Consider the following 23,732-nt stretch of genomic DNA (forward strand, 5'->3'; position numbering starts at 1 on the left):
ATGAGCTATAGAAATTGTCATTTAGTGAGGATGTGATACATGTTTCCCCAGTGGCAGACACAACTGTTGAATAGCTCCTTGTTTCACTTCAGAGATGAAATACTGTAGTCCTTTTCCTGACTGAGAAGAGTGTGATTTTAGTGCTGAGACTGAGGGTGACCAGAAAGACTTTTGCAACTTAACTTCCAAATAAGGTTTGAAACTACTGTGTTAGGAAGCACTGATTTTTGTTTTCTGACTCAGATTAGACAGTATCATCATGGGCTATTATAAATTTATTTGTAAAATTGCTGTGTGTCATTGCAGCTATGAGGAAAAAGTCAAAAAGCTAACTGCAACCGTAATTTATTTAAAAGTTCCTTTCTGTTACTTGGTGCATGGAAGGAATGGTGTCTGCTTAATTGATGAGGGCACCTCTCATGGGTGTTTTAAAATCACGTAAAATTGTAAAATTCAAGCCTTTATGGTGCTGCTATTGTCATGGAACGTATTCATCTAATGTATTGTCATAACATATACTATTTTGAGGCTGTCTGTGGCTTGAATATGAGAGCTAGTTTTGAAAAAGTTGGAAATCTAAGGCTTGTAAACAGCTGAATCTTCAGGTTATGTTTAAAAATCTTTCTATTTCTATATGAAACTCTAAATTGGTGTGGGTTTTTAATAGAATGAGTTTATTGTAGGCATCACTGAATTCTTGATTTCTGTGCTTTACAGCACCTTTGATTTACTTAAGAGTCTTTGGCATTCCTCATTCTATGTAGAGAAGTCTCTGTTAAAACCATAGCTAAATTTCAGTATGGCCATAAAAGTTGAGACTGTACAGATGTTTCTTGTACCCTCTCTGTTACAGAACTGAATAAAATGCTTAATTTTTTTGTCCCAGATTTAATATGCAGGAAGCAAATCACTGAAGTCGGGGTTCTACAATGTTAATACATAATGGAAAGAAAACATAAGTCATGGTTATGAGAGACAAAGGTAGGGGTGACCACAAGACTGATCCCTTTTGGAGCTGCAGTTTGTATGCTCCTTTTTGATTTATGATTTTTCTATCTCTCCTTGTCTGCTCGAAGTATGTACACATATTCATGTGGCTGGGCAAGTTCTCGAGCCCAGACTTGAGGAAACAAGGAAATCTAGAAGTAGGTTGGTCAACAGCAAGAAATACTTATATTCATAGAGTTTATGTGAATGAACAAAAGTCAGAGGTCTACCTATAAGTAAGGATATGGCCTTGTCGGGCATCTCTACGCTCTAGTAATCTACCGTTCTGTAACAGATTATGTTAAAAAGCATTGTTTAATGTCTTCAGAAAGGCTTTGTGTGTGGAAAAAACAATGAGAATGAAAAGAAAAAGGATCATTTTAATGAAATACATTTGGTTTCTAGTAATTTGTGGCAATTATGGATGAAAACGAGTATTGCCAATGTTATTCCAAAGCTGTGGTGTAGGTTTTGAAATGTTTTTAAATTACCATAATATAAATCTGTTTATAGTATTTTAAAGCAATTTTACTTTGACAGATGCTAAAACAGTAAGCAGAGACTTGGGATAAGAAGGTGACACTGATCTATATAAAATGGGACTTTTTAATAAAAGATTACTTTTTGAAATGTGGGGAGAGAATTCCAAGCCAATAGTTGTAGGCCTTCTGATGCCAAATAAGTCAGTTGAGCTTTTTGCATTTACAGATGTAAGTGGATTTCTATGTATTAGAGTCTTAATTGAACATCTTTTTAAAAATATCTGTGGTAACTGTTGGTAAAAGACCAGATACTGAACAATAGTGGTATGTGGATTCAGAGGAGAAAATACCCATCAGTAGGGAGGATTTCATTGTTTGTTAGGAGCAAGGAAAGAGGAAAAAAAACCTGTGTGTTTTCTTGTACAGTTAGTCCTGTTTGAGTGCATCAGTGTAATTCACATGTGTATAGCTCTGCTAATAAATACTTCCCTTGTTTGTGAATTTTTAGATTGTGATTCATTGGCTGGTTTTGGTATTCCTGTTCTGTGTCAGAAATGATCCTATTTCAAGAAATCTTGGCAAGTATGTTGTTTAAAGAGTACAAAAATTGGATTTTAGCTATGGGAGTACAGGTTTGGTAGTGTGATGAAGTAAATACTTTGAATCATCTGGTATGTAAGGGAATACCAAAGGCCAGTTATAAAGGTTTGTAAGTGCCCTCAGAGGGACATTTCTCCCTTTTCAGGGAAGCTTTTATTTTGAGAATTGTGTTGCTTTGCAAACTCATTGCTCAGAAACTTGTAAGCTAACTTCCAGTTCACTGCTTGAATGGAAGAATTTATCTTTTAAGCTATATTTAAGAATTTATTTCACTCAGCAGGTGAATGTTCACTCAATAGATGAACTTCTGAACAAAGGCATTTTCCATCCTCAAATTTTCCCTTACATCTTTTTGAATGGATTTCTTTAGAACTATCATATCAGTCATTAAATAAGTAGCAGTAAAAAAGGATTGATTTGCCACAACTATTGCAGTCTTGAAACAGTCCTATTCTGTTTTCATAACCTATTAATTTTTCATGTTTGAAAGCTTGACCTACCATAATTATCTGATTGTATTATTTGTTGTTAATATTGGATGGAAGATTTCATGTTTTAAGTCAAGGCACCAAGGACTTAAATCATCTACTAAAAGAAGCTTCCAAAAATGCATATTGGTGGTGATGGTTTTTAAAAGGTTGCCATGGTTCTAACTTGCATTTTGGCAAATGTAATTTCAATTTTGAAAAATAACTAGGTTTTTATTAGTTGAGTGCAATACTAACATCTGTCTGAACTAATTTTAATAAATCATTTTATCTGTAACTTTTCTGGAGGTTCTTTAAGTGCCATAGATCAGAGAAATTTATAAGCTTTTGTGAAATTTTGAAGTATCATAATGGAGGTTGTTTATATCTAGTGATGTCAAATAAGCTTAAAATAAACATAGTTTGTGTAAAACAAACAAACAAAACCAAACAGCATGACTTCAACAATTCTGTTACTCTTGTTTTGAAGAAATATCCTTTCAGTTGTTTCAAACAGTAATTTCTAAACTCTAGCTTAAGACTGAAAGCAAGAATGTCTTTCTCAATTTTTTTCCCCCCACTATTTGGATTATAAATCAAAATAAAGTCTACTTAAAATTTAATAATAATGTCAGTACATTACATAAGGTTTCTAAGAGTATAGACTTTCTCAAGCGTCAGGGTAAGATAACACAACTTTAATATAGGAAAATACAAAACTCACTTGGTATTCTTTACACTAGTCTGTAGTTAAAATTATTAATTTTGATTTAATGGGCAGCAAGGATGAGACGTATAAGCTTCCGTGTAAATGCTACACTTGAATGTTGGAATCTAAACTTTGTTTAGAAATAACGGAATTGTAGCTCAACACATAAAAGAGAATGGCTTATTTATTGCTGTTTTCTGTGTGTTTTTCAGGGGTCCATTCAGTGTTGTACGGCGATGTATCAACAGGGAAACAGGGCAACAGTTTGCAGTAAAGATTGTCGATGTAGCAAAATTCACTTCAAGTCCTGGATTAAGCACAGAAGGTAAGAACGAACAATTAAGTAAATTCTAAGCAGACAGGTTTTTTGATTTGTCAGTCTTTTCTATGATTGTTTGCTTTGTAAGATCCTTTCTGGTTTGTATTTTGTAGAAGTTTTAAGGCAAGGTCTTATATCTCAAATTTATCTTGATTCAACTTAGTGCATACATTTCTAATCTTTAGTAGTTCCTACAGCTATTCGGTTGTGATAATAAATATTAAAAAGACTAGTAGGCCTATATTAACTCTAAGCCATTGCTATTTCTGTTTGAATTTTTTTTTTTTAGAATGTGAATTTCTTAAAGAAACAAATTAATTCTGAATCAAAAAAAGCATACAAGGAAAGTAAGAACACATCAGTTTTGTTTTTACTAGTCTAAATTTAACAAGCAATTTACTATAAAATGTATGGAAACTTGTGATTGAAGTGTGCAAAATTATATAAAAAACTACATTTTTCATATAGTCAGGATTTTAAAACAATGCTGCAGAACTGCTGCAGTATAAATAAAAGGCTGTAACTCTTAACATTTCCTATTTTAGGGTAAAACACTATGTCTTTTCTAAATTGAATATGCAACTCGTGTGTGCATAAAGTGCTTCTTTTACACTTTATGAAAAAGCATGGTAACTGAATGACAATCACTGTGTATTCTATGTCCAGTGTATTTTTGCTGGAGATCATATTCTTTTGAACAGTAATGTTTTTGGGGGATTCCACTTGTGCCATCTAAGTCCTTATTGAACCCAAGTTCCCCAGCAAAAAAGGATTAATGACTTTTGTTGGTAATGATAACAAAGAGAATCTTAAGCCTTAATTGCTAGTTTGATTTACAAGGTAAATCACAGGTATTGCTTCAGACTTTACCAAAGATTTTAATTTAAATCTGATAATGCCATTGCTATTTTCTTTTTCCTAGGCCTCCAACAAAATATAACCCATGCTTTTCGTAATATTCAGCTTGTGTATAGCCGCATTATGGTTTTGGCAGGTTATAGCAAAAACATTGTATTTTGAGATAGTGTAATCTTACTAAAATGATTTGGTATCTTTTAAAGAAGTTCTGTCTGTGTTCTAGTGTGTTTCTGAGCCTCATTTTAACTACTGATGCTCAGACACATTTCTACCTTTAGTGGAGTACTGCTTTCCTCACTCCATGACAGTAAATTTCAACATTTTGGGACTATGAAGAAATTGTTGAAAGGGAGAAATAGCAGACAAAAGAGTAGGGACTCATCAGGATGAAAAGAAATGCCAACAGTAATAATAGATTCACTGAAAAAATGAAGGATAGCTGTTGATGGCTTGCATTTGCTGCCTGGGTCTAAAGAAAAGGTTTGGGAGTATACTAAGAAATTTTGTTTTTCTAATTCCACTTGTGTTATATTGATATAGTTATAATTCAAGCTAGTAGGTCATTGAGTTAACAGGTCATAAACACTTTATGTGTTTAGTGGGGTTTTTCTTTTGTATTTTTGGTTGCTAATTGTTGGGGTTTTTTGGTTTGGTGTGGTTTTTTTAAGATTTTGAATTGTTATGCATTAGATTTGTAATATTAAGACACATAAGATGTATAAGTGAATGTGGAGCAAGTCCTTAACTCTACTTAAGAATCTAAGCCTGTTTTTCACAAACTCATTCCATCTTGTGTACTCTTTATTTTGTTTTTCCTCTGTGCTTCATTTGGGGTTTTGTGTGTGTGTGTGTGTGTACCTCTCTTCTATCCATGCTCTAGGTTTATATTTTCAAAGATTTTATTTTTCTTAATTTTTTTATTTGTTTGTCTTATTTCTGATATGGCATTCCTTAAACATATTGGTGGGGAGCCATGATGGTGGTATTTGAATAAAATAAATATTAGATAACTTATCCGGGAGGAAGCTGTAGTTGTAACTTGTGTTAAAGTGTAAGGCAGAATGGAATGGTAAGATTAATCCTTAGGAACATTCTTTACCTCAAAGTTTTGCCCTCTGCAAGACCATTCTGGTCTTGAAGGTTATCTTTGTACAACTTTCCAACTCCAGTCTTTCTTTGAAGCACAGGAGTGGAAGAGCAGGACATTCTGCATGCGAGGGAGCTGACGACAGTTCCTTCCTTAATTTCACATACATGTAGAGTGCTGAGAGGTAAAGACCCCAATATGCCTCCACGCTTAATTAAGTCTAAAAAGTCTCTGTTCTTGAGTGCTATTGCATAAGTACCCATGTGGGATGACAGGTGTTTATGGGTAAGAACTTCGTCTTTGTATTTGTCAGCAGCGTACTCGTGTGGCAGAGGCAGCCAACTGCATAGCAGACTTGCAGAAGTGTAGCCAGCAAGTCAAAGGAAGTTATTGTTCTCTCTATTCATCCCTTGTGAGACCGCATCTGGAGCACTGTGTGCACTCTTGGCTTCCCCAGTACAGGAAAAACAATGATGTATTGGCACGAGTCCAACAGAGCTGGACCAAGAGAACTAGGTTTGTCTAGCCTTAAGAGAAGAAGCTAAGGTGAGAGTTAGTGCTGTCTTCAGCTACTTAAGAGAAGGGTATAGAGCAGATAGAGCCAAACTTTGTGTGGGCGCACAGTGAAAAGACGAGAGGCCATGCAGACAAGTTGCAACATGGAAAATTCCAATTAGACAAGAAAACAAATTCACCCTGTGAGTGGTAAAACTCTGTTACAGGTTGCACAGAGAGATTGTGGAGAGCATCCTCAGAGATGCTCAGAACTGGGCTGCACAAGGCTCTGAGCTGCCTGATCTACTTTGACCTGCTTTGAGCAAGACTTTGGACTGGATGACCTCCACAGCTTCCTTCCAACCTACCTGATTGTGTGATTCTGTGGTATTAGGAGCAGCAGTCTGCGAGTAATCTGTGGGGCCATATAGTTTCAGTACTATTTAGGGAGAAAACTTAGGCTTAACAGCACTGTGCTTAAAAAAGAGTTAAATTAAACCTGGGTTTCATACAATGTTTCAATTTTAAGAGTTAATTTGTTGTAGTTTGATACAATGTTTTAATTTAAACCTGGTTTTGATACAATGTTTCAAATTATTTAACTTGTGAGGTGGTTGGGCACGGAATGTTTTTTAAAAGGACTATTTGCTAGTCTAAACAATTAATTTAAAAAAAAAACAAAACGATTTTTTACAATAATGGTATCTGCCTTACCACAGTAACAAAAGCAATCAAGCTTGAAATATTAATACTTCTCTAGGCTAATCTGTGTTTATCAATTGGTACTATCGTGAGCATTTGTGGTATATGATAGAGAAGCCACTAGCTTGCAAGGCAAACTTTCATCTAGTATAGCATTCTTTCCATAAGGCTGCTTACACATAGTGTGTGTAGACATGGACATCTCAAGTGATTTTTATGTCTGTGTGCATCTCTGCAGTGGTTTGATAATAGGAAAAAAAAAGAAATTAATGCTATGTAACGATGCCTGACAGCTAACAAATCTAATTTAGGCTAAATTCTATTGGATTCAAGTATTAGTATTCATGGTCTTGCATACTGTGTGTCATCAATCTCTGTAGTGTTGTAATTCAACCATATTAATGAAGTATATTGACACCTTGTCACTGTTCAAGTGGCCACATGATCTACTGGATTAATGTTGCCTATTTTACATGATGACAGATTCTAGTACAGTTCACTATGCTTTCATATCACATAGACACAAAAAATTTAATATATACATAAGGAAGTGCAAAGCTTGAATATTTTTAGAAATAAAAGTGACTATTTTATACAGTTCAATTTAGAGGATTCATGTGGAAGAATACTTGATGCTCTCAGAAGCTAGTTTACTCATTGAGGCCTAATAAAAATATCAGTGTAACTAAACTTGTTTTCCAACACAGCTCTTGGTTGTTATACTAAGAATTTTTGCTATAGAAAAGTGTAAAAAGCATGTTCCTTATTTCTGAATTTGTTACAGCTCACACCATAGTTACCTTTTACTGTCCATTTCTTCTGGTGCTCTCTTCACATCCCATGCATTTTATTTTTCTCTTATTTTTCTCTCTGACTTGCATATCTTGCTTTTAGTTAGCTGTTCTAACACCAAATATCTATAAGTGCAAACACTATTTCTCAGGGAGAGAATGGTGATTGGTTCTTTAATACTTAGTAAAAGCCAATATATGTCATTTGTCTGCCTTTTCTTAATGTCAGATTGTTCTCTTGTAACATGCTGAGGGGTTTTTTTTAAAGCAATTTAAAGGGCAGTGACCTGTGCTTACAGTGCATGTCTTTTTGAAGTTGTTTTTCAAGATTTGATTCATCATATATTAGATTCGGTTATCTGTAATTCATTTTGATAGAAATGTCTTCTGAAAGAAAGTGATTACCATTACTTCCACAAACTTCTAATAGGGTAGACCTTATTTATTAGGTTGATACATGCATCTGTACAGGTTTGTATGCATGCAAGGCACTGTGGAGCTGAATAGATGAGCTGATAAGGAAAGATTCAGGTTTCCTTTAGAAACCCAACTGGTTCTACTGGAAGTGAGCTGTGAAGACAGTCTCTGCAAAAAGTTTTTTGGCTGTGACAAAGAGCAAAATTGTAGTCAAGAAAGAAGTGGTTTGAACATAGTTCTTGGACTACTTCTAGCACAAGGAGGGGCAAGATAATTGAATCAAAACTGGCATTGCTATGGATCATCCATTTTAGAATAATTCCAAAATTATTTCATTGAGCACAAAAAATGTAAAAGTTGGCATCAGTTTGGTTTTTTTCTACAAAGAGCCCACAGATCTTTTCCCTGACACATTTTCAGATTGTGAGTGATTTTCTTACAACTGAGACCTTATTCTTGTTCTGCATATTTCCTTAAATAGGGTGATAAATAAAACTTGTTGGGGTTTTGTTGGTTTTTTTTTTTTTTATTTAGACTTGCATTTTTTAAATCATTTTGTCAGGGCAGTTCATTTGAAAGGCTTTACTTTAATACTGAGTAAAGATGCACAACCGAGTATCTTGAACTTTTGCTATTGGAAGGCTGTGGTGAATCACGAATTACTTTTTGCAAAACTATCTGTGTGTAAGATTCTGCACCTTCCTCCCTGTTTTTTCTAAGGGTTTAAGCAAAAAAAAAAAAAAAAAAAAAAAAAGCAAAAGCAGTGTCAGTGTTGAGCTCAAGTCTTTCAGCAAAAAATATTACAAATCTCTATGTCATCAGATATTATGATACTATACCATATGTAGACTGGATTTGAAGAAAGGGTGAGTGACTCTGCCTTTGATTTGGAAATACCAACTCACCTGGAATTTCTGGTAGTTGTCAGTTCTGTGTTGTAAAGGGGTAAAAAGGTAAGAAGCATTTGAATTTACCATGTAGCTATGGTAATACAAAATCAAGTATAAAAAGAATGCTTTTTAGGAAAATAAAAAAAAAAAAGAATGGGTATCAAGGTCATGATAAAGGGGACCCATACTAGAATTTGTGCCTATCAACAGGACTTGAAGAATGAGGCTTAAAACAAGTTTTGATGTTTGTCATTTCAGGAGTCTACCTTTCTGTAGAATAATAGAATTATCTAGAATAATACTACTAACATGTAGTTCCTAGCTTAGTTCTACTTCTTTCACACATGGGTAGAACTGTTCCTGTTTTGGTACAGAAAATGTTACCTAAGCCTTTTTGAGGAGTTTGCTTGTTTTAACTTAATTAGGATTTGAGTTTTCTTCTTTTCTGTTTTTTTTGGAGAAGCCATAGGCTGGTTTGGTTCCCCAGAAGGCATTTGTGTAAGTGTTGAAGCATGTTAACTATATACTAGGTACCATGAATCACAGGAATGCATGAAAGCATAACAAGGATTTCTTTTTCAGGACTCCTTTTTTTCTTGCTACTGGAAGTCAGTTCACTGCAGAAATGGTGCATGTGTTTTTTGGTTGGAAATACAGAATTCAGTCTTAGGCAACACTTCACATAATTCTTTAAAAAGTGTAAAATACAACATTATATATTAGGGGCCTTTTTTGGTGCTGTTTCTCGTATGTGCTGAGATACAGGCTCCCAGGAGTGGGATATGAAGTGTCACTAAGTCACTAAGGTCAAATTACCATTGTTTTGACCTCTTTTGGAGTCCCACATATGAATTTGATTGGTCCAAGGAAACAAATACAAAGTTCTATAAGGAAACATGGCCTTTCATCCAGATCATAAGCAAAGAGTAATAAAGATCAACTATATGGTATTATTTTATTTCAAGAACATAAAATTTCTTGAAATTTGTTGCAAGCATAGCACAGCAGTGTTGATGTAATGCTTTCCCTTTCCATCTTCAGAAGGGAAAGCATAGCTTGTGAATTTATTACATCCACTTTAAAGCACATAAGAATATTTACCTAATTTTTTTTATGAACTATTGCTTAAATAGAAGGAAGATCATTAAGTTTTTATGTGTTGCAAGCAATTGGTTCTTTATTCCTCCTAATCGGTCTCCAAAATAAGGACAGCTTTGTTTGCTTTATGACTTCAGTCCCTTGCCTATAATATGTATCTGTTTTTACTGGATTTACTATAGTACTGAACACACAATGGCTCTGCAGGAGCACACCTCTTCCCCCTTCTTTTTTAATCTTTACCACTTGGCTACACATTGCTCTGATAACTTTGTTCATCTGTTCTTGGCTTCAGTGTAGTGCCAACATTGTAAAAATGACTATTATATTTAGTGGCTGAAACCACTATGGACTGGTTGCTCATTGCCAGATTAGGTAGGTCTTGCATAACATTATCGTGAAACTGCTTTTAAGGATGGTATTATACAGCTGAGCAGCAAGATTAGTCGATGCATTTCCCAATTTTATAAATGTGAACAGTACCCTGTATAGGTTTCAAAATGCAATTATATGAAGTGTATTTGACTGTCATTTTAATAATTATTTGTTCTAAGAATAACATATTAGAGCATTAATTAAAAAATTGCTGTATCTTGAAATTCTTAGCACACGTATAATAATGACATAATTATGTAATTAGCACTAAACAGAATTTATACAGCATATAATATATAACTTAACCGTTATTTTTGTTATATAACTGAGTATGCAATTGACCTGCATTTTTTAAAAAGTAATCATAATTGATTGAAAAGTGCTCCTGATGTAACATTGCTATAATCTTTTCTCTCACTTTACATCCCACTTCCATACAGGTGGAACAAGAAAATATGTTCACATATATGAACAAGAAAATAAGACCTATACAAATGAATCTTGTTATGAAAAGTTTCTTTAAACTTCCTGTCATTTAAATCAGTGAAAGTCGGTGAATATGGTTTGTCACTTAAAAATTAATTCTTCTCTGTACATATAAAATAGGGCTCAGTGGCTATTAAAATCTTTACTGAAATAACTAGTATTGTTAAATATGTGAATCTTGTTGGGTAATACATAATACCGAACAATTTTTCCAAAGAAATACACATAATTTATGCACATCTTAGTCATCTCAAGTCATAAATGATATTTACTAATTGAGGAAAAGTTCTGTACCAACTTGTACTTATACATCACTTCTGCTTCATCTGGACAAAAACTGGTCGGTCCTTTAAATCTGTTGCTTGAGTCCCATCTCTGTACCTGGGAGCTCACAACCATTTAGAATGTAAGTTTCACTGAAAATTAAACTTTAAAATATTTTAAGTTCTTAATAGAATTTTTTAATTTAGGAAAAACATTTTCAGATAGTGCTTGTGGTTCAGCATAAATCACAGAACCCAAAAGCTGCAGCTGATACTATTTATTCCAAGCAGACTGGCAATATGATGCCTGCCAGGTAATTGGGACATCCTATGATCTACTGAGTGCTTTACAGATGTCTTGGAAATAACTGTCCTAGGTTTATTTTGTGGGTTTTTTTTGCCAGTGGTGAGTCTGTCATTGAAATGTCCATCCCACTCAGCTACAGTTGTATCCTCAGTCAGTCACTCTGAACCTCATACTGCTTATCAAACTATATCTCCCAAACTGTAATTAGAAAGATTGTAGTTGCAGGGTTCTAAAAAGCCTTCTATACTAATCCTCTCGCTCCCAGAAAAACAAGGAAAATAAAATATCACAGACACGCTTTGCTGTTATTCAAAAACAGGCTTTAAAATCTCATACTATTTCAATCTTTTCTGTCCCTTTACTAAATATTTAGTTGCATGCATGTGGTAGTTTAAGAGTATGATGACTTACGTGCTTACATTTAGTAGTTAAATATGTGAAGTATTCAGTAAAGAAGATGTCTGAGAACTCTCTGCTTTGTGTCAATCAGAAACAAGCCTGAAGCACCTAAGAGGATACCATATTGTTAAAGTGTTCGTTGCCTCTAATTGTATTTACACAGATGTGGGTCGGTTCTATCAGGGCCCAAAAGTGGTGATGGAGCTGAGAGATATCATTGCAAGGCCACTCTGGATAATCTGTGAATGATCATGGTGTTTGGGAGAGGTGCCTAAGGACTGGAGGAGAGCAAATGTCACTCCTATCTTCAAGAAGGGCAAGAAGGAAAACCCAGGGAACTACCCAGGGTCAGTCAGCTTCGCCTCCATCCCTAAAAGAAAACCGTTTCCAGGCACATGAAAGACAAGAAAGTAATCAGGAGTAGTGAGCATGGATTTCCTAAGGGGAAGTTGACCAACACTGAGAAACTTCAAAGATGAAATGACTGGCCTGGTAGATGGATAGCAAGGGATTTTGTCTGCCTAGACTTCAGGAAGGCCTTTGGCACTGTCTCCCATAAGATTCTCATAGAGAAAATGAAGGAGTACGGCATGGATGAGCAGACAATAGGTGGACTGAAAACTGGTTGAACAGCTGGGCACAGGGGGTGCTGCTCACTGGTAGCATGAAGTCTAGTTGGAGGCTGGTAACTACCATTGTACCCCAGGGGTCAATACTGGGTCCAGTCATCTTCAACATCTCCATTAATGACCTGGGTGATGGGACAAAGTGTACCCTCAGGAAGTTTGCAGATAACACCAAACTGGTGTTGTGGTTTAAGCCCACCTGGCAACAAAGCACCACAAGGCTGCTTGCTCACTCCTTCCCCCCCAGGGTGGGATGGGGAGGAGAAAACCTAACAAAAAGCTTGTGGGTCGACACAAGGACAGGGAGGGATGACTTGCCAATTATGGTGACGGGCAAAAAACAGACTCAACTTGGGGAAAATAAAACAAAGTCAATTTGATTTGTTACCAATCAAATCAGAGTAGGGTAATGAGAAATAAAACCAAATCTCAAAACACCTTCCCCCCCACCCCTCCCTCCTTCCCGGGCTCAACTCCACTCCCGATTTTCTCTACCTCCTCCCCCCCAGCAGTACAGGGGGATAGGGAATGGGGGTTGCTGTCAGTTCATTACACGTTGTTTCTGCAGCTCCCTCCTCCTCAGCAGAGGGTTCATCACGCTCTTCCCCTGCTCTGGTGTGGGGTCCCTCTCACGCGAGACAGTCGTCCGTGAATGTCTCCAATGGGAGTCCTTCCCACAGGTTGCAGTTCTTCACGAACTGCTCCAGTGTGGGTCCCCCACAGGGTCACAGCCTTCTTTGGGGGCATCCACCTGCTCCAGTGTGGGGTCCTGCACAAGCTGCAGGTGGATATCTGCTCCGCCACTCACCTCCATGGGCTGCAGGGGGACAGCCTGCCCTCTCACCATGGGCTGCAGGGGCATCAACATCCTCTGGCTCACCCCCTCCTTCACTGACCTCGGTATCTGCAGCGGTGTTCCTCTCACATTCCAATCCCCCTGCTCACTGGGGGTTCCCCTTCTTAAATCTGTTCTCTCAGAGGCACTACCACGGTTGCTGATTGGGTCGGCCTTTGCCAGAGGTGGGTTCAACTTGGAGCCAGGGAAGCTTCTAGCAGCTTCTCACAGGAGCCACCCCTGTAGAGTCTCCCTTGCTAACAAAACCCTGCCACACAGACTGAAAACAACTGCAAGGAGTGACTGATACACCAGAGGTTCATGCTGCCATCCAGAGGGACCTTGACAGGCTGGAGCAATGGGCTGTCAGGAACCTCATGAAGTTCAACAAGGGGAAGTGTGCAAGGTCCAGCAGGTGGGGAGGATCAACACATTGCACCAGTACATGCTGGGGACTGATCTGCTTGAAAGTATTTTTGCAGAAAAGGCCTTGTGGGGGTCCTGATGGACACCAAGTTGCTCATGAGATAGCAATGTGCCCTTGCCGCAAAGAAGGGTGAACAGTACCCTGGGCTGCCTTAGGAGGAGTGTTACCAGCAGTTCAAGGGAGGTGATCCTTGCCCCATACTCAGCACTGGTGAGGCCATACCCAGAGCGCTGGGTCCAGTTCTGGGCTCCTCAGTACAAGAAAGACACGGACAGACTGGAGAGAGTCCAGCAAAGGGCCACCACTAAGGTGATGAAGGGACTGGAGCATCTTCCCTTGAGGAAAGGCTGAGAGAGCTGGGACTGTTCAGCCTGGAGAAGGGAAGGTTCAGGAGGGATCTCACTGATGTGTACAAATACCTGAAGGGAGGGTGCAAAGAAAGTGGAGCCAGGCTCTTCTCAGTGGTGCCCAGTGACAGGACCAGAGGCAGCGGGCACAAACTGAAACGCAGTACGCTCCATCTGAACATCAGGAAACACTTTTTTCACTGTGGGGGTTACCGAGCCCTGGCACAGGTTGCCCAGGGAGGTTGTGGAGTCTCCATCCTTGGAAGATGTTCAAAAGCCGCCTGGACACAGTCCTGGGCAATGTGCTGCAGGTGGCCCTGCTTGAGCAGGGAGGTTGAACTGGCTGACCTCCTGAGGCTCCTTCCAACCTCAGCCATTCTGTGATTATACAAAGGCAGCCTCAGAACTTCTTGGATGATGGATGGATGGATGGATGTCTCTCCTGTGATGGGCCTGGGAGCAGCTGAGCAGGGTATTATTTGGTCTCCTCCCATGACTCGCACAGCATTGTCTCTCTGTGCTCCTTTGTGGGTGTAGCAGATGAGGTTTTATTACATATCCTAAGCATTTTTCCTTTCTAAACCTCTAGTTGAATTATACCTGCCTTCTTGCTTAAGCAAACAAACTGAGAAAGAGTTTGAGAAAGTTTGTTCGAAAAAGAAATCTAGGTTGGAGAAAGAAGCAGGTATATTCCTCCTTTGGTGTTCCTAAAGTAGTAAGCAATGCCTCGAGCTTTTACCGGCACAGTAAGCCAAATGACAAAGGTGTGTTTCTTCACCCTCTTTGAAAAGCAAAGCCATAATTAAATTTATGCAGAGAAATCTGGAAATATGCTTTTTAAAAGATTTATTTTGAGAATGCTCTCAAGTCTTCATTCTTAAACATTGTCTTTAATCTCTTTGCAAGAATGCATGAGGTATGTCCAACTTCTGTTCTGAAAAGTGGAAACTCTTTCCAAAACACTTCTGTCTTTGTACACAGTCTGTACTCATTTAACAAATCATGATTCTTGCCAATAATTCCAGAAATAGGCTTCTAACTGTGCTTGCCATTAATTCAGGCTGGTTACAAACATAGAGAAGATAATAAGCATCAGCTGTATTTTCAAATATTTTCTGTTTGGATGCAAGCATGTATTCTGTTCTGGTTTGTACAGTCAACAAAACTCAAGATTAATTGCAGCTGAGCTGCAATTTCTGTTAATTCATTGATCTAAAAAGAACCTTCTTTGACTCTTAAATGCTGGGTTTTGTTGTTTTGTGAATCTAAAAATATATGTCACTGTGACATGATAAATAATGATCCTTGTGCAATATCACTCTTCTAGAACTGCTTTTCAGGTTAGAATGACAAACCTGTATCCTGCCATAGCAGTAAGACATTGGCAAAAATTCAGTCTTCAGGTTGTGTGATTTTTTGCTTGGGACAGTTTACATCCTGTGAAAATCTTATCTAAAATCTGTTTTTCCAACAGCAGAGATTTCATGGTTTGTGATCCATAGATTCCTATTCTTTTGTACTCTCCTGAGTTTTCTGCTAAGTCAGATAGGTACATCATGATCTTAGGTAATCTTCCAACAAATCAGCTACAAACATCCCACTTGGTGCTTTTCTGCATGTACTGATATTTTTACTGGATTATAGATGAACATGGTTTTGAGCTATAGGCAATGGAAATTTGCAAAAGTGAAGATGTGTTAGCAAACATTGATGGACCCCCTAAATAATAGGATGGGAGAAAGAATGATACCTTTTTAAATGGGGGCATACTTTTAATATATAATATATATGTCTGTATATTCATAATAATATCCATACACATACAGAGTAAAAACCTAGATCAGATGCTGTTTTTTGTAGTTCAAAACTAAAAGTACTTGCTCATAAATCAGTAAAAATACAAGAGATAAACAAGAATGCATGCCATAAATAAAAATGGTTTTTGATCTTGAGTGCTTAATGATCAGTTACTTAAGAAAATACAAGATAGCTACCCAATGGTTGCTATCAGTTGCTGTAAGTTGTATCAGTATTTGTACAATATGTCAATTTGCTGCATATGCACTGGTGATTGTAAGAGCAGTTTACTAAAACCACCTAACTGGTCTTCAAACTGAAAAATTAAGTAGAGGAAAAAATGGTAAAGCTGAAGACCAGTGACACACTCACAATCTATACTGCAATTGTAGAAACTGAACACTAATCTTCATAAAACTTTCGTTCTAACATCTGCATCAGCAAATACTTATGACTAATACATGAAGTATAATAGGAGTTGAGAGATCTCCATAGTATGTCATTATGTGGGAGAATGGAAATATTTTGAGGAGAAGAAAGTTCAAAATGCATGGGGTTCAGGAAATTGTCAGTATGTCAGTTGCTTGTGAGAATTACATACTTTAGGTCGCATTCGCACTTATTAACTCGTAGAGATGCAAAGGTATCTGCCTTTCTTGAGTGCAAGTCATGGGTTTAGTCCGGTTTTAAACACTGCCAAACAATGGCTGTGTTTTCAAGGACAAGAGGTGCTTCAGTAGGAAAAGAAAAAAAAATAAAATCTTGTAATCTTTTTAAATAAAAATCTTTGGAGAAAAGATAAGAAAAAAATGTCAAGAGAAACAAGTCTACTGACATGAAGGCAGATGGAAATATTTTTTGGAAGCTATCTTGTAAAACAGTTTAAAGAAAAGGTCTTGGCTAACATGTAGAGTAGAATTTGGAGATTTTTAGGTTCTCAATATAGAGAAGCATTTTGATTTAAATAAATCAAAGACCTGGAGGTCCTGAGGATATCTATGAAATTAATTCTGTTTCTTCAAGGCTTTCTACATTTTATCTGCTATTCTAGTTCTACCATGTCAAATATTATAATGTCAGTTGTGTTCCAGTATATTAATTATTTTAATAGAATGAAAGAAGTTAGGTACAAACAATAAGTGTTCGTCTATACAGTTAAATTTAAGATAAAAATCCACTTAAAAACTGGAATAAACATACGTTTTAGGAATTCAATTTTATCTTCAACTTTAATACTGCATTAAATTTCCTCCTGATTCTATGTTTTAAAACTATTATGTGTTTAACCAGTAACTAAGAATTTGACTGAGACAACTGTCATTCTCCCCACTGTAGAGTAATGGAATGGAAGATGTGTGGTTTTAAAACACTTTGATCACTTAACTACCTAGAAGATAGAAGGATGAGAATATTATATCATATCTAACTAAGGACTCCAAGATACTTGCATTTTCTTAAGGTTATAGCCTAGCAATTTTGGGTTTCTTTAAGTGCCAAAGGCTTTAGGAGAGAGACCCGTTTTAACAGCTCTGTGTATTACTGCAGTCTGAACACTGTGAAACAGTGCTTAATGGCATGGCATTTTCTAGCTACAAGTCATTTATTTTAATGAAGACACTTATCAGGGACACCTGGATAGCCTGCTCATGTTGACTGTATTGTATGTACTTGATTTCCTCATATGAATCCAACCAACAAATACACACAGTTGACAGTAAGTAAATTGGGATTGTAAATAAAAATACTGTGATATATAGTTGGTTTACTTCCAATCTGTGAGAGAGATTTTTCTTGGAGGTTGTTTTTTAAGATCATATATGAACAAGACTTACAGTGTGTTTCTTGGTTGGGGGAGGAGGTTGTTCTATGTATTTATTTTGCCTAAAATATTCAGTGGTCAAATTCTTTCTTTTTTGAAGTTGCTGTGGAAGAAATAGCCGGATTGCAAATTAAACTGGTGCTAAAAAGTAATGTTTTATTCTTTCAGAATGTCTTAGCATTTGTTAAGGCACTTAAATGGAGATTTATTTTTTTTAATGTGTTACAGAACTGAGGAATTACTTTATAGATATATTCCAAGTTCCACAGAAAGTTACTAGCAGAGTCAGCGATATAAAACCCAAGCTTCCTGATTTCTTCTGGTTTCCCAGAAGACTAACTGAATAAAGTTAGGTTAAAAAAGACATTGTTTTATCTACTGTGACAGAACCAGTTATTGTAGATTTCTTAATATCTGTCACTTCTAACATTGCCTGTGAAACAATGACAATTAACAATTGTAGGCCCTGGTGAAAATGTTGCCTTAGTTTATAGCATCATAAATAGTGAAAATGGCTTATGAAATACTACTTTGCCTGAGTAAGGTAGATTTTTTCTTTTGCCGAATCAAATAAGTATTTGTATCCAAGTTGCCATCACATAAATGTTTATTACAATATGTATGTGTTACACATCAGCATTTTCAGGTCTGTACAGGTTATCACCACTGTATTCTCTTTTGTTCTCACAGTTCTCTTTCAAAAGCTGTGCCAAACTGGAGCCTGTTTCCAGCACAGGGCTGGACAAGTGGGGTTGATGTATTTGGAAAGAAGCTTTTAATCTCTGATGTTGTAGTTTTACAAGAACCTCTAATCTCCTTGTGCTGCAGAGTGATAGGGCACCTACCATGTCTGTCTCTCAAAAGCTTATGTTTGAGGGGAAAACCAGTAAAGAAACTAGAATGCCCTGGAAAGATAGGATGCTAACATCTGGAATTATTAGATGCCGCTTACCATCTCTGCAGTGTGTGGGTGAGTCTCATTGCTTTGCATCTCCTCCCCTTTCCCCCACAATAAGACTGGCTGAGCTGATGACGTGGTTTAACCCCAGCCAGCAACGAAGCACCACGCAGCTGCTTGCCCACTTCCCCCCACCCAGTAGGATGGGGGATAGAATTGGGGGGAAAAAAGTAAAACTCGTGGGTTGAGATAAAAACAATTTAATAGGACAGGAAGGAAGAAAATAATAATAATAATAACAATAATAAAATTATAACAATAATAAAAGGATTGGAATATACAAAACAACTGATGCACAATACAATTGCTCACCATTTGCTGACCAATGCCCAGTTAGTTTCCAAGCAGTGATTTGCTATGCCCCCTCCCTGGTTTATATACTGGGCATGATGTCACACCGTCTGGAATACCCCTTTGGCCAGTTTGGGTCAGCTGCCCTGGCTGTGTCCCCTCCCAACTTCTTGTGCCCCTCCAGCCTTCTTGCTGGCTGGGCATCAGAAGATGAAAAATCCTTGACTTAGTGTAAACACTACTTAGCAACAACTGAAAACATCTGTGTGTTATCAACATTATTCTCATACTAAATCCAAAACACAGCACTATACCAGGTACTAGAAAGAAAATTAACTCTATCCCAGCTGAAACCAGGACAGCTGATTTAACAGCTCCTGGCTACTGAAGGGGGAGGGAAAGCCCCATTTCTTCAGCCCAGGTTCCTTATTGTGCAGTCCTGTCATTTAATTTGCATTGGCTTTGTTACTTTTTCTACCTTTGGACTGATTTTTCTCTAAATCAAGCCGGGGAAAAAAAGTGGACAGAGGACTTTCACTAGACTTTACTTTCTTGTCAACTGGCTTGCTTCCTTTTTAAAATGCACCTTATTTAGAAACCTGATAGGGTTAAAGAAGAATTACCTTATTAAGGGGAAAGTTTGAATTTATTCAGCTGGGAATTTTGATATTGTCTTCAGAGGAAAATATTTCTGTATGTTTTGTATTAGCCTAGAATCTGAGGTAATAAACCAGTGTGGGATGCTTAGAAAACAGAAGAGAGGTTCACTTCTAAGTGACTCTGTTTAACACATGAATGCAAGCTGGGGTTGGAGTAAGAACTGTATGAGCATGTCTTTTAAGTCTTGTAAATAGCTGTGGTTGCTACCTTGGTTCCTTCCTAAATAGCTCATAGGCATGTTTGGTTTTCTTTTTGCCTTAAATAACAAGCAAGCAAACAAGCTAGCTGGAGAAAGTGCATGCACAAGGTAACATTGATGAGAAAGTGAGAGGAAGAAGCCTCAAATCTTATCAAAGCTGCTATCCTTATCTGTGTTCCTGTCCATCTGGTAGGACTGGTCAGCAATTAAATATCAATTAAGGATTTAAAAATACGTGTTCCATTCTAGAAATTGTCTGGACTACTAGGCTTTTCCCCCAGTTTCCTTTTTTTGGTCACGTCCTGTTTTGTTTGTGGTTGTGGAGCAGTCTATGATCAGCTTTTCTTAAGGGCACTGCCTGATTTACTGAAGGCTCTCGTTCTGTTGGGATTTGCTGCTTTTGTGTCATTATCCCCTCCCTCCCCTATCACATGGCCAAAAGAAGAGTCTACTAATTTGGGGGGAATTTAAATCAATTTAATTTATTATCCATTAACAAACTTTTAATTACTGATTCCGGTATTGAAACAAACACACACGAGCTTAGGCAAAACATCCCTTACCCTCCCCTCTGCCTGGTCTCCATTCCCGTGGCCACACGTAGCCCTCGGTCCCTTGGGAGAGGCAGCGGGCAGGCAGGAGATGGGGTCAGCGCGTGCTGGTTCCTGCAGCTGCAGCAGACCCTCTGGAGCCATCCCCCTCAGCTCTGCTCCAGCCTGCACCTTCTTTCTTCTGGCTTCTCACTCCTCCCACTCTGGCCTTGTTCATCTTGGGTTTTTTGGTGTTTACTGCCCTCTCTTAAATATGTTTTCACAGAGGCTCTATGAAGTCTTCTGGTTCAGAGGCGGCACACATGTGGCTGATGGGGCTCGGCCGTGTTCTGTGGTGGGGGTCCGTTGCGGAGCTGCCTGTGTCTGGCATGGGACAGCCCCTCACCTCTTTCCCCCGAGGGCATCCCCACAACCTCTTGCTACATTAAGCATAACACCTTGCCGGTTATGCCTAATACACCACTCTAACCACTCTTTTATGAGTTTGTATGAATTTGCTCTTCTTTTTCTCTTTTTGGTCTTTGCTAGTCTTGCTTTTTCACTGTCCTCTCTGAAGATTTGGTCATTTGCTGTTGTCAGGTAATGTTGAGATAAATTGATTACATGGGAAATATAGCTGGAGTTCAGTGCAGGGTACTGTTTTGTTCCTTGCTTATCCCTTTGTGTGTTACAATATAAGAGAAACTTCTACCTTGGTTCCGTTGTATTTACTAACTTCCCCCTACAGAGTATAGTTTGTAATGATTTTTGAGGAATTATGGGCTGTATTCACTAACAGTCAAAGCTATTCACAGCTTCAGGGCACAGTAATCTGAGTTGCAAATGCTGGTCTGAGAACTGAACCCGCACCTCTAAGTGCACCAAGATATGCAATGATCTTTGGAGAAAAAACTATCTTTTAATATCTATTCTGTTTTTTATAAAAATAATTTACATTTTGAAACCTTTTTCTTTTTAGGTCTTCCATGTAATACCAGCTACTGCAAAAAATCTGTTTCTTCAGTGATATAAAAACTGTTGGGGAGACATAGTTTCTTTATAAAATTGGGTATCTTCTGGGTTAGCATTTAGAAATATTTTGTTGTAGAACAGGGCTTAGAGCTGGTCATGCTGTGGTGACCATTTGTTTGCTGATAGGAAGGCATTCATATCCTGAATCAAATCTGTACCCTCATGTGACATTGCAGTAACCTCATTTCCCCTTGCTCTCAGTGCTGTTCTTCACTATCACCTTTTGCCTCTTGCAACCTAATTGCTGGATTTACCTAAGAGAAGAGGCTCCTCTGAAGAACGTCATGTCAGATGAAGAGGATTCCGCTATCCTTTGTTTTTCTGAAATTGTGATTACTCTTCCTAGTAAGAAGCCTTGGATCTTCAGTTCCTGTACATGCTTTGTTTCCTAAGTTTGTTGGCTGTATTCATGATCCAGTGGCCCAAAAAAGAAATAAATACAATTGGTCTAGTTCTGCGGTTACTTGTAACGTGTAGGAACTGCTAACCTTGAGGGCACTGGCTTTGCTGAGATAATGCTGATTTCAGGATTTGCTTTGTCTGTTTCAGAAGATTCTGTCCTCCTGTATCAGTTAGGATGGAATTTCTGAGTTGTGCATCACCCCACAGTTGCCACACGTTTCATAGATGCTGGATGGCACTTGTGCATAGTTTTGTTTTGCCCTTTCTGTTACTAATAAGGATCTTTCTTACAGGGAAGGTAAAAGTTCCTTACCTCACCAAGTGGACTAGATTCTGGCTTAGTATTCCTACAGATTGAACTTTCCACTGCAGTTGTCTGGGGCCCTAAGAGCTTAAGGAATCTTGTTCCTTTTATAGTTGGATGGAGTCTTGTCTGGCAGCAATTCTTGTCATGTGTTAGGAGGAAGTTAGTTGGTGTTCACTTAGATGTTTGTATATAGGAAAAGTTGAACCTATTGAAAAGGAGCCAATTCCCAACAGAGTTTAGAGGTTTTAAGGACTAATGGGGCAACACTTAACACATACCACATTGCAAAAAAATGTATTACTTGTTTGTGTAAATGGTCATCTTGGTAGCTGTCAATTCTCTGAAGTGGTATGGGGAGGACAAAGGAGCAGTTTTGTTTGTGTAGAGTAACTTATGTTGTTCCTCCATTATCGAGATGTAAATTGTCATTTTCATTTGGTCTGGAGGCTTTTGCACAAAGGCTAACCCTAAGGGTGTTCTGAGGTCAGGTGGTTTGCTTTGGTTGTTACATTATTGGAGTTTATTCTATCCATCTGAACTGTTTCCGAAAAGGATGGTATGTTTCATGTATCAGGACTTCAAGAAAGAGGTTGTAAAAACAAGTAAGCTCTGTTCTAGGCCTTCCTTTCTTAAGCCTGTTGTCTGGGCAGGTCCCTGTGGGATCCTGTTGCAACTCTGTGGCTCTTTCGATCTTGAAAGATTATATAGAAAGTGAAATTTTTTTCCCTTTCATGAGATGCTATGCTGATACTTTATTTTGGTGTCCAAGTCCATTGTTCAACAGATTTTAACCACTCAAAGAGTGGCCAAAGTCCAACTCAAAGATTAGTTATTGCTGAAGGTCTTGTAACTTAGAATATTAGGTGATTATACTGAAAATGTGTTATAGTAATGAAGGATATGTGTATACAAGAAGTGGAAGAAAATTTTTTAACTTTTAAACTTAGAAAATGGAAGCTTTAGAAAATTTTCTTACAAGTTTTTTGTGCTTACTAATTATGTTATGTGTAAATAATAAATTTGTATATTAAAATCCTTCTCCAAACTAGAGACAGTGAATCAGATTTCATTGCTATTAGCAGGCAACTGGTTTTATGTCATTTTTATCATGTGAATTTTATCAGTATTTTGGGAACTTGAAGATAAATTTGCAGTTAAAAGACAGCAAAACAAAGTGAATAGTCTGTAGGAGAAATGGTTGTTACATTTGTGCAGTATTTACATTTATACTTACATACAACAAGTTAAAGTTCAGCCAATGTTTTCATTAAATTCTATGGGCCGTTGTAAATGTCCTCAAAGTCTAATTTGGGATATACCTTCTTAGGCTTTTGTTACACCTATTTTTGTGAAAACTCTTAAAAATGGCTCATGACAGATATGTCATCGTCTGCTTTCACCATTCTTTGATTCCAGTATTCATTGCTGGCAACACATGGCACTTTTGTGTTTATGAGTGTTCTTAAGTCAGCATGAGCATCACTTGAATAATATTGCTTGTGGTAAAAAAAGGTTTAAATGGATTCCAGTTTCATGATTTTCTGTGGCATTTGGAAAACAAAAGATGAAAGATTATTTAATTTAATAAAGCATATCTCAAGAATACTGAAAAGTTCGAAGGTTTAGGCTCAGGTTCAATGCTAAAGGTTTAAAGGTTTAAAAAAATGTGTTGAGAGCTTTTTTTTTTTTTTTTTTTTTTAGCTTAAGAATGTTATGATGCAGTTTATTCTGTTTTAAAATCCTACTTACCTAGAAATTACAAATAGACTT

The 23,732-nt window shown here is 37.4% G+C and overlaps 1 protein-coding gene across 20 annotated transcripts in view; it reads left to right on the top strand.

Moving 5' to 3' along the window:
* The window catches only part of CASK (calcium/calmodulin dependent serine protein kinase), a 240,457-nt gene that overhangs the window by 69,584 nt on the left and 147,141 nt on the right, over positions 1 to 23,732 (top strand). For all 20 annotated transcript variants that reach the window (XM_049834799.1, XM_049834804.1, XM_049834802.1 and 17 more), the window contains exon 2: positions 3,458 to 3,570. In XM_049834799.1, coding sequence (XP_049690756.1) covers positions 3,458 to 3,570 — 113 coding nt within the window. The remainder of the gene's footprint in view (positions 1 to 3,457; positions 3,571 to 23,732) is intronic.

The sequence above is a fragment of the Accipiter gentilis genome, chromosome 32, assembly GCF_929443795.1.
Source record: "Accipiter gentilis chromosome 32, bAccGen1.1, whole genome shotgun sequence".
Taxonomy (NCBI): domain Eukaryota; kingdom Metazoa; phylum Chordata; class Aves; order Accipitriformes; family Accipitridae; genus Astur; species Astur gentilis.